This window comes from Papaver somniferum, chromosome 2, assembly GCF_003573695.1.
Source record: "Papaver somniferum cultivar HN1 chromosome 2, ASM357369v1, whole genome shotgun sequence".
In the NCBI taxonomy this organism is placed as follows: Eukaryota; Viridiplantae; Streptophyta; class Magnoliopsida; order Ranunculales; family Papaveraceae; genus Papaver; species Papaver somniferum.
Window position 1 is genome coordinate 95,654,382 of NC_039359.1, and position 12,117 is coordinate 95,666,498.

At 37.4% G+C, this 12,117-nt stretch overlaps 1 protein-coding gene across 1 annotated transcript; it reads left to right on the forward strand.

Moving 5' to 3' along the window:
* Positions 1-8,791: 8,791 nt before the first annotated feature.
* On the forward strand, positions 8,792-11,793 carry LOC113348471. Its single transcript, XM_026592250.1, has 2 exons — positions 8,792-8,840; positions 9,566-11,793. Exons 1-2 carry the CDS (start codon positions 8,818-8,820, stop codon positions 10,056-10,058), a joined length of 516 nt encoding a protein of 171 aa, XP_026448035.1. The 5' UTR covers positions 8,792-8,817; the 3' UTR covers positions 10,059-11,793.
* The last annotated feature ends 324 nt before the right edge of the window (positions 11,794-12,117 follow it).

Sequence of the window (12,117 nt, forward strand, 5' to 3'; positions counted from 1 at the left end):
AATGAAACCAAAGTAATATAGAACTTATGTTTAGGCTTCAGTAATTCCAAACACTATTAGAACTAGAAAAAGAAAACCAAAGTAAACTAGGAAAAGGAAATCCTAATTTAAGAAACAAACTAAAACTAGGAAATAGACAACTTATATTTGGGATGCCCTACATTAGGCCCCCTAATCGAACAAAACTCGACCTCGAGTTTGTTATAGAAAAACAAAACGCCCTAGCCACAGGGTCATAAGGTGGGAAACGACGACGATGATGATCATCATCTATCAAATATCTAAAATTCGGCATAAAAAGACAAACACCTTTACCGGGGTCATACGGTCGAAAGAGACTATGTAGATCATTATTCATTAGATACTTCGCATTACTAGCTTGCAAGAAACTTTTGTAGGCAAGTACTAGTATATTCAGAGAAGTTAGCATTAGGAATATACATGTGGCAAATAATTTTAATAGCATTGAACACCCACTCTAGTATCCTTCACATGCTCGTAATACTTGAAACCAACATCCATATGTGAAACACCCTGCCTTCAACCAATATCCAAAACAACTTCTTGCTTAGAGATGACAGAGTCATAAAATCTTCCTTAAACCGTAGATAGAACAGTCTTTTTACATAAGACCTAAAGATCATCTTCATTAATCAAGTCGACTTCACGTAACATTTTTTCCATGATTATAGGATAATTCTCCTTTAAAATTGTGAGAAACATATTCAGAACCTTGTCAAATCCTCTAGAAGAATAATTTCTATGCACAACCGCCAGGGATTTCTTTGCAGTCAATTTTCTTATTAGAAATGAAAAAACTAAAGTTGAGCCAATTGTAGTCTCGCGAGGTAGTAAACCCACTTCTCCTGGTATTTTGGATCTTCAATAGGGACAACTCCTTACATGTGATTTAAAAGCAGTTGCTCAAAATTTTCATTTGTGTAATCAACGGGAAAGCTTCAAAACTACCTTTTGTTTTGAAAAAATTTGTTTTGATATCGTGTTTAAGAATATATTGGAGGTGAGATTGTAGACCCCACAAATGCTTCTTGACGAGGCCAGAATGATAATACCATACCCAGGAAGGAGAATAACGTTCAGCGACTCACATACAATTTGTATGAAACAATCTTTGATAGTCTTGACAAAAGAATATGGTTTTTCTACTTTTTCCATCAAGATAAATAGAACATACAACTCTTGGATAACTTTGATAAGCAATATGTTCTCTATCCAACTTGTGTGAAATCCAGAAACTCTCTCTGCTGCAAAACACGCCCGTATGTTTGGACCTCGCAACAATTGTTCCAAGGAGGTTAATGGTCAGATAACTGATAAGTGCTTAGTTACATATTTCAAATGTCATTCCATACTTGTTTTAGCAAAATTTCTTGCATATTACCTTGTATTATGGCTGTTTTCTAGTTTATATCTTTTTTAGGTTAATCATCCAAAGAGAAGTGGAAATAATTACAAAAGTGAAGTCACAAGTGCAGAAGTGCCAAATATAAAGAAAAACTCATTCAAATCCAGGAATTCTTACTATCATCTTTAAGAGAACGAAAATACGAATCCAACTATACAAAGATGAGGTCATTCCGAGTTCATATAAAGAAGTTATGAGCAAAACGATGAAACCAATTTGGTAGTTTTCTGAATTTGAACGTGTTGAATGTATGCGTTTCTTGTTTGATACTACTTCCTATATGAGTAATTTGTTTCTATCTCATGAAACTTTCATATTTTACCATGTAGAAGATTTTGTCATGAACTCGAAATTGAAAACTAAGAGTTGGTTGTTTCTTGTTTGATATATTCAAACACCCGGTCTTTTTTGTTTGTTTCCTAATTAATATGTTCAAGTATTGTCTCTAGAAAGAATAACCATACTCTCTTACCTTTTCAAAGGCTATAAGGCTTAACAGCTTATATATATATATACACGTCTCTCTCCTTTCAAAATCCCCCTCTTGAGGTACATCCTAAGATCCTAATTTCTTGTCCAATACATGATGTATAAAAAACAAATAACTGGTATCAATAACGAAAGATAACTTCAGAACATGTATGTAAAACACACACAGTATGAAACACCAACTTTCAACTAAATTATTCTTAGCAATAGTAATACATCCAAACAATACAGTCATAGATTTTTCTTCCTCCATACTAAGTCAGCTAGCCTTGATAATTTTTTTAAACCAACAAGCAAGATATATCGATAGTGAGTATCCTAAAATGGTTTGTATTCTTTAACCCCAATCAAACTAGACACTTGTGAAGCGACGATTGTAATTTCAACGCATATAAATGTAAATTAAAAATATTAAGAATCAAACCATGGCTCTTCATAAAAATTAAACTACGAAGGACTCAAGAATCAGTATATCATATAACATTTATGTTGTGCTAGAAACGTGTATTCGAAACACGTTAAACACACATTTGATTGAAGGCTTTCTACGTAATTGTGCAATTTTCTCACTTCTAGGTCCTATCAATATAATCATGTGTACTTTCTTCCTCGACCATGATAAATTCATATCCTTAAAGTAACTAGAGTTTAAAGCATGTGAAAATCGCACTGTTTTCTAGGCTAACTGATAGGTGTCTTAAACACCTTGTTATTTATCTATTGTTTATACTTTCTTCGCGAGTTTTCTTGTAAATTATGTATCTTATGATTGATTTTAAGTTTATTAGGTGCAATGGAGTCCTTGAGAGCAAAAGAAGGAGCAATCGTCCATTTGGAGTGCAAAGGGCTAAGGTGCGTGAAAAGGAGGTGACAGTTGAGTTGAACAGGAAATTAAGCTATCGGTTCTTTGAAACTGACAGGTTAAATGAACTAAGGTGGCCCTTATCCAATAACGTGAGTTGCCAATATAAGTTCCTATCATTACCTACCCCTAAAGTCAAGAGAAATGTCTTCTCTTCTCATTATTGTTTCCATCTAAAATTCAGAGAACGAGAGAAACGAGTGATGCTGCTAGTAAAGAAGAGATTGATGAGTTTGGTGGATCTTAGATCAGTGGTAATTCAAGGGTACAAGTGTGGGTTTGAATCTGTCAAGGATTTGTCATTACTGCTGCTACAGATCGAGAATGAAATGGGGAAGAAAATGGAAAGAGTTAGGGTTTGTGGTGAATGTTTTCTGCTGATTTCGGTTGAAATTGAGGAGGAGAAATTGAAGTGCTGATATTGATTGTGTTCATTGAGAGATGGGTTCGATCTGTAAGAATGAATCCGACAGTTGTTGGCAGTGTAATGAAGCTGTTTCTGTTAACGAATTTGAGATTGAATCTGAGATAGATGATGAGTATATTTACTGGAATTGGATCGAAGAATCAGAAGCTGATGCTGCTAATGAATATGAGATGGAAATGGGTTTGAGGTTGAAGTTGCAGGAATTGATTCAAGAGTTTAGGTGGTGTTCATGAAGTGAATCTGGTTAGAGGAAATTGCAGATGAATATTTGACTGAATTGCAGGTGGAATTGAAATCATGATACAGAGAAGATGGTATGAAGTAGAGGTGGTCTGAGATGTTGGTGCTGTGAGTTGTTGCTCTGAACTGGTGGTTGATGCCAAGGAGATCTGACTCGAGTGGTGGTGCTGATGGTGTTGTGCAGCTGCAGAAGATTCAGACATTGGAGCTAGGCCTGATGCGCTGAAATGGGATGTGATGTTGAGTGTTGCAGCGATGATTGCAGTGACATGGTCTTGTAGTGAATATGGAAGTAGATTGAATGCGGATGAGCTGAGAAGGAGAGCCACTTACAGTGAAGCAGTAATTGGATAAGTGGAATTGGTGCTACAGGAAAGAACTGGAGTGTGTTGATGAATGGGGTTTTTGTAGTTGAACAAGAGAAGAGATGGCGATTGCTGATAAATGGATGGGAGTGACTGATTATGGTAATGCAGGATAGGGTGCAGCTGTGTAGAAGAAGGTTATTGCAGCTGAGTAGTTGATGTGTGTTGATGGTTCGATCGAAACCTGGGAAGAACAGTTGTTGCTGCTATGTTTTGGTAATGGAAATGAAGCGAGTAACTGATGTAGGAGCAATTGCAGGTGACGGGTGCATAGGAATGGTTGTTTGTCAGCTAGAAGTGGTTGCAGCTGAAGGTATTATGAAGCTATAGTGGGTTTGAGGCTGTGTTGATGTTGTGCTGCAACTTGGTGGTGATATGAAGGATGACTAAGGTGGTTTGTAGAGTGCCAGGGAGCGGCGGTGTTTATTAAGTGCAGTAAGAAGTTATGGCCGGGAGTTTGTGCCGCAGAAAATGGGAATTGCAGAATTAGCTTTGCAACCTGAAATGGATAGACAAGACCGACAAGGTTAGAGTCTACAGCCTGAGCTGTGAAATAGATGCCGCAACTGTGCAGAAACGCAGCGAGAATGGCGAGCCAGTGAGCCTAGCCCGGGATGCCGGACTTCAGAGATTAGAGTGTGGATCTTAAAGTTTCATTGAATTGCGAAGGGGGTATGTGTTGGATGCAAGAGTTGTCCATGGGATATATGAGTTTGGAGTCGCGCTTTTGGGTTGGTTTTCGCAAGAGCTAGGAAATGATTCAGATGGTGATGTTGCAGCTTGATTATGGCTGGAATGAGAAGGATAATGGCAGTGTAAGGTGCAGATGAATGGATAGTATATGGAAGATTGCAACAATGAGAACTGTGGTGGATTTTCTTGCCAGTGCGTCGACTCAGTGATTCCCGATCCAAATCAGATGGACTTGGACTTGTTCCAATTGGGCTTCACTCATGGGTTGTTTGACCGACTGATATTTGGCAGAGAGTCTGTGACCTAAGTTGGGAAGTGAAAGGATACAAAAGGAAGACTTATCACCTATTCTAGAGATCTTTTATCTCTCATCTTCTACTTTTGTTCTAGGGTTTACAACATGATAGATTTATTTCTTCTTTGGATGAACTCCATGAACATGAGCTAGTTTTCTTTTGGTTAAGGAATAAGTTTGAATTCCAAACATGATTTTTATGCAATGTATTAGTTTTGTCTCCATACTTTGTTGCTTATGTTTCACTATTAATATTGTTATATGATTTGAATACATGTTTAGTCGAGTCGCGAATCGGTTGAATTAGTTTTCATCTCTATTGCTAGATTAGGGTTATTATACGTAAAAGTGATAATTCCTGATTGCAAGTAGCATAATTGTGGGTATTGCTTGTAGCGATGCATCCTAGTAGTCACGAGTGGATCATAACCTTGGTTAAATCGGATTCGTGCTTTTACACGTTCGATTGCTTTGATTAGTCTTGTTCCATAGAACTCAATGCTTTTAGGGAGTTAAACTTAATTGTGCTTTTACACTTTAGGTTGCTTTCTAGAAAGAAATCACATATGCATCTTTTAATGTGGTTGTGATGAAATCAGGGAATTAGCGAGATATATTTGCGATCAAGATATCTTAGGACTTTTAATAAAGTTGAGATTAAATATCAATTCTGGTTATTGTTGAAAAGATGTTTGTGGATGAAAACGATATCCTTGACCAATACTTTCACATATTTGAATTGTGTGCTTTATTTATTTGTTTTGCTTTTATTTTATTTTAGTATATCAAAATCATAATATCCCCCCTTTTGTTTGCTTAAGATACCAAAACATATTGACAACCTAGTCCTCTCTGTGGGAACGATCCTTTCTTGCCCTTGCTATATTATATTTTGAGTAGTAAGAAAGTGTAACTATTTTTGACGCCTACGACAGCGATCAAATTTTGGCGCCGTTGTCGGGGAGGCAGCGGTTGTCACTTGTTTTTGGTTTCTTATTTTCTTGTTTTTAGTTTTGTTTTATTTTCTGGTTTTTAACCTTGTTTTGAGAATCGTGTTTCAGGTACTTATTTCTCATGGATGGAGCATATTGGAACGATGGATACGATTTCCAACAATCTCAACAACATGACAACTTCCAACAATTTCAGGGGTATAATCAAAACCAATTCATTGGCTATGACCAATATTCCATGGATCCTTATGGTTTTCCTCAACAACCTTATGGCGGGTATGTGTGTGAACAACCACAAGGATGGGAGGATTCTTATGCTCGTGAACAAAAAGTTTCTGACTTTCTAGACAAAGTTTCCAACTTTGTACAACAAGAGTTCCAAAAAGATAAAGAGGCTACAGAAGAGCAACTCCAAGAACTTCGTGAAGGTATTGCTAACTTACAAAGAGGTATTGATCAAATCAAAGAAGAAAGGTATGAGGAAGAACTTTGCTTTAAAAACAATAACTATTCTAATGTGCCTATGGTTTGTGATGAATATTTGATTAATGCTAATGTTGAAAAGGGCCAACCTTTGGGGTCTTTCATTGATAATTGTGTAGTTTCCTCAACTCTTGATCTTAATAATGATCATTCACTTATTCAAAATGATGAGATTGAGATTAGCAACACTAAATTCAACGAGAACCAATATGTTAATTGAAAGTGATGATGATTATGAAGATACATCGCTTGAACCAACTCATGGTGACGTTTCCCAAAGGTGTACAGCGAATCTCTTTGGGATCAAAATGAAGACGAAGAGGAATATGTTGACACTTGTGTAGATTACTCAAGCATTGATCTTAATAATGATCAAGAGCCTATTCAAAGGGTGGAGCTTGAGGATGATGCATTTTTGAGTCCTCTAAAAAAGTTCCTTATAGCGAAATTTGGAGCCGCAAAAGAGTATGTGCCTTACAACGAAGAGGAGTGTGTTGAGAATGAAACCGATATGACCAATATTGTGGAAGACCCAATTGAGATTGCATATGATTGTAATGATGATGTTGATCCGAGACTTTGGTTAAGGAAGAAACCGATGAAGAGTGGTTGCAAGGTTTGATAGAGACCATGATATAAAAGAGGTGAGTAATTCACTTGAATTTTTCAAGGATGAAGAGGATGCCGTGATACAAGAGATTTGCAAGGTTTGTCTAACCCTTTGCATGTTGTTTCTCGTCCTTTACCTCTTGTTGGTTTGAATGTATGTGCTTCGAGAATATTGTTGAATGACTTTGTTTCTCGATTTCCACCATTAGAAACATTTGATTCTCATACTATGCAAGTTTGCAAAGAAGAAACCATAAAGTTCCTGAATTTTATGTTCTTTATACACTTCCAAGTGTGGACAAGAATAAGTGTGGGGGAAACTTCTATTGGGTATAGCTTCACTTTTGCTTTATTATACTAATGTTTGTGTGAAGTTACTATTTGCAAAACAGGTTACATGGAAGGATCCCCAACTTTTCAGATTATTGGTGTATGGGGAATTCGTCGCGCAAGTCGGGCTGACGACTTTAAACCAAGCGCTAAATGGGAGGCAACCCATAGGATGAGTATTTCTTGTCTTATTTTTATATTCTTGTTTCGTTTTTAGCTTTTTCTTGTCTTGTATTTACTTTTTCTGATTTCTTGTCGCATATCATTATATTTCCCACTTGACTTTCTTTGGACGATTCAATTTACATTGAGGACAATGTAAAGTTTAAGTGTGGGGGAGTGGTTAAGCATTTGCATTGTAAAATTTTCAACTTCTGTGTAAATTAGTGAATAAAAAACTCCAACTTGTAGTTAGTTTAGAGTCACATAGTATACATGTCGCTAAGATTACATCGAAATTCTCATAAGAGTGACTGAACTTAGAGATGACAGAGAACGTGATCGGGTTTCTTACTTGTATGAGAGTTAAAGTTGGATTTAACCATCCAGTGGCAAATGAGGTGCAGACTGAATTCAGTATTAGAGTTGTGGTCCCCTATAGTGGATACTACCCATGTTACATCATGAGAGGCACCGACCTTCAATTCTTTGCACCTGTCTAAATTTTTGCTTTTAGAGTGTGTGTCACCGTACATAAACTCCGGGTAGAATGGTGAGCTACCCAACCTCCCACCAATAGAAGCACTATTTTGATCTCTTGAGTGCTATTTTATCAATCATGAATGGTGACATCGAATTGCTAACTACCGCTTGTAATCTTGTTCGCAGTTAGCACCATCCACTTTATCTCTCTCTACACCAATAGATCCATAGAAACACCATCATCATCAACAAGAGGAGCATCACAAATTCGAAGGAAAGTTGAAGACGTTTTAGGTTTACAAGCAACAATACAGAAATGAGCAGATTTCAGATTCAAGTAAAGCAACAAGACAAGGAGCAGAATTTTTACAAGTTGAAGACTATTGTACGAGAGCGAATATTATCAAGATGAGAGTCAAGAAGTTTATGATATCGAGACATACAAGTTGTGAAGAATCGAGCGGTAAAGTACTTACACCGTGGCCTTTGTATTTTATTTTATCTTTATTTTTATTTGTTATATTTGTATATTATTTTCTCTTGTTCCAGAAAAAAAAAAAACCTGGGACATGGTCATTGTTATGTTAAGTCCCTTGTCAATAAAAAATGAAAAAAAAATGAAAAAAAAGAGACAAGAGAAAATTTTGTTAGGTTTATTATTAGTTTTATTATTTTGTTTTGTTTTTATTTTGTATTTGTTTTATTTTTCTTGTCTCAATAAAAAAAAAGAAAAAAAAAAGAAGAAAAAAAGACAAGAAAAATCCTTTGTATCATATTTTGGGGTTGTTCGTTTTTAGTTTTGTATTTTTTCAATAAAGCCAATGGAAAGAAGGAATATCCACAATGAAGTTTTAAGCAACAAGGAATTAGAGGAAAAAATCTCATTGTCAAGATTCTACGAAGTTCAAGATTTCATCATCAAGAGTTGAAAACCGAAGACGAAGATGAAGACAAGGATTGAAGACCGAAGACGTTTCTATGGATGTTGTGAGAGTGGTGTTAAATGCACGTCGAACGGATAACGAGGTAAGTAAGCATATTCCCACCTTCGTTAAGTGGTTGATTTCCTTTCGTAGAGATCGTCAGAAAAATGGGTTTTCAAAATGAATAAAAGATGTGGATTTTCAAAACAATTCGGAGGGTTTTGCCTTCCTACTATTCAACGTGTCTCAGGATTTCTATCTTCATTCCTACCTGGACACATGTGTGACCCATAAAAAGCTATTTTTATTGAGAGCAACTTCATAAAACCCTTTCTTGTTTGACAGAGTCGAAACTTTCGATCACTTCGAACCCGAATTTCTTTCGATAAGGGATGATTATTTCTCTCTCAACTTTTAAGGATGAGATTGTGTTCATTTATGTGTCTAACTTCTTACGACTAGTGTGCAGAATTTCTATGTCTTCTTAGCGCGTTGGATGCTATCATTTCGGAGAACTTTTAAGTTGGAAAAGTAGGTTTTGTGGGTATACCTCTAGTAAACCCTCACGAGACTAAAACTTGTCCACTAGGGACACCTAGGGGTTCAAAGGCTTGTTATACATGCTAAGTGTGACCGTAGCCTCGACGACACGGAGTTGTATGTATGTTTTAAAATTGTTTTGTTTGATTTGCTCGAGGACTAGCAAAGTCTAAGTATGGGGAAATTTGATAGGTGTCTTAAACACCTTGTTATTTATCTATTGTTTATGCTTTCTTCGCGAGTTTTCTTGTAAATTATGTATCTTATGATTGATTTTAAGTTTATTAGGTGCAATGGAGTCCTTGAGAGCAAAAGAAGGAGCAATCGTCCATTTGGAGTGCAAAGGTCTAAGGTGCGTGAAAAGGAGGTGACAGTTGAGTTGAACAGGAAATTAAGCTATCGGTTCTTTGAAACTGACAGGTTAAATGAACTAAGGTGGCCCTTATCCAATAACGTGAGTTGCCAATATAAGTTCCTATCATTACCTACCCCTAAAGTCAAGAGAAATGTCTTCTCTTCTCATTATTGTTTCCATCTAAAATTCAGAGAACGAGAGAAACGAGTGATGCTGCTAGTAAAGAAGAGATTGATGAGTTTGGTGGATCTTAGATCAGTGGTAATTCAAGGGTACAAGTGTGGGTTTGAATCTGTCAAGGATTTGTCATTACTGCTGCTACAGATCGAGAATGAAATGGGGAAGAAAATGGAAAGAGTTAGGGTTTGTGGTGAATGTTTTCTGCTGATTTCGGTTGAAATTGAGGAGGAGAAATTGAAGTGCTGATATTGATTGTGTTCATTGAGAGATGGGTTCGATCTGTAAGAATGAATCCGACAGTTGTTGGCAGTGTAATGAAGCTGTTTCTGTTAACGAATTTGAGATTGAATCTGAGATAGATGATGAGTATATTTACTGGAATTGGATCGAAGAATCAGAAGCTGATGCTGCTAATGAATATGAGATGGAAATGGGTTTGAGGTTGAAGTTGCAGGAATTGATTCAAGAGTTTAGATGGTGTTCATGAAGTGAATCTGGTTAGAGGAAATTGCAGATGAATATTTGACTGAATTGCAGGTGGAATTGAAATCATGATACAGAGAAGATGGTATGAAGTAGAGGTGGTCTGAGATGTTGGTGCTGTGAGTTGTTGCTCTGAACTGGTGGTTGATGCCAAGGAGATCTGACTCGAGTGGTGGTGCTGATGGTGTTGTGCAGCTGCAGAAGATTCAGACATTGGAGCTAGGCCTGATGCGCTGAAATGTGATGTGATGTTGAGTGTTGCAGCGATGATTGCAGTGACATGGTCTTGTAGTGAATATGGAAGTAGATTGAATGCGGATGAGCTGAGAAGGAGAGCCACTTACAGTGAAGCAGTAATTGGATAAGTGGAATTGGTGCTACAGGAAAGAACTGGAGTGTGTTGATGAATGGGGTTTTTGTAGTTGAACAAGAGAAGAGATGGCGATTGCTGATAAATGGATGGGAGTGACTGATTATGGTAATGCAGGATAGGGTGCAGCTCTGTAGAAGAAGGTTATTGCAGCTGAGTAGTTGATGTGTGTTGATGGTTCGATCGAAACCTGGGAAGAACAGTTGTTGCTGCTATGTTTTGGTAATGGAAATGAAGCGAGTAACTGATGTAGGAGCAATTGCAGGTGACGGGTGCATAGGAATGGTTGTTTGTCAGCTAGAAGTGGTTGCAGCTGAAGGTATTATGAAGCTATAGTGGGTTTGAGGCTGTGTTGATGTTGTGCTGCAACTTGGTGGTGATATGAAGGATGACTAAGGTGGTTTGTAGAGTGCCAGGGAGCGGCGGTGTTTATTAAGTGCAGTAAGAAGTTATGGCCGGGAGTTTGTGCCGCAGAAAATGGGAATTGCAGAATTAGCTTTGCAACCTGAAATGGATAGACAAGACCGACAAGGTTAGAGTCTACAGCCTGAGCTGTGAAATAGATGCCGCAACTGTGCAGAAACGCAGCGAGAATGGCGAGCCAGTGAGCCTAGCCCGGGATGCCGGACTTCAGAGATTAGAGTGTGGATCTTAAAGTTTCATTGAATTGCGAAGGGGGTATGTGTTGGATGCAAGAGTTGTCCATGGGATATATGAGTTTGGAGTCGCGCTTTTGGGTTGGTTTTCGCAAGAGCTAGGAAATGATTCAGATGGTGATGTTGCAGCTTGATTATGGCTGGAATGAGAAGGATAATGGCAGTGTAAGCTGCAGATGAATGGATAGTATATGGAAGATTGCAACAATGAGAACTGTGGTGGATTTTCTTGCCAGTGCGTCGACTCAGTGATTCCCGATCCAAATCAGATGGACTTGGACTTGTTCCAATTGGGCTTCACTCATGGGTTGTTTGACCGACTGATATTTGGCAGAGAGTCTGTGACCTAAGTTGGGAAGTGAAAGGATACAAAAGGAAGACTTATCACCTATTCTAGAGATCTTTTATCTCTCATCTTCTACTTTTGTTCTAGGGTTTACAACATGATAGATTTATTTCTTCTTTGGATGAACTCCATGAACATGAGCTAGTTTTCTTTTGGTTAAGGAATAAGTTTGAATTCCAAACATGATTTTTATGCAATGTATTAGTTTTGTCTCCATACTTTGTTGCTTATGTTTCACTATTAATATTGTTATATGATTTGAATACATGTTTAGTCGAGTCGCGAATCGGTTGAATTAGTTTTCATCTCTATTGCTAGATTAGGGTTATTATACGTAAAAGTGATAATTCCTGATTGCAAGTAGCATAATTGTGGGTATTGCTTGTAGCGATGCATCCTAGTAGTCACGAGTGGATCATAACCTTGGTTAAATCGGATTCGTGCTTTTAC

What these genes read in the sequence shown, in the direction of transcription:
- LOC113348471 (XM_026592250.1), top strand. Translation starts at nt 8,818, where the DNA reads ATGCACGTCGAACGGATAACGAG. An exon ending in CACGTCGAACGGATAACGAG is followed by an intron (nt 8,841 to 9,565) that starts GTAAGTAAGCAT and finishes TAAGTTTATTAG; the next exon opens with GTGCAATGGAGTCCTTGAGA.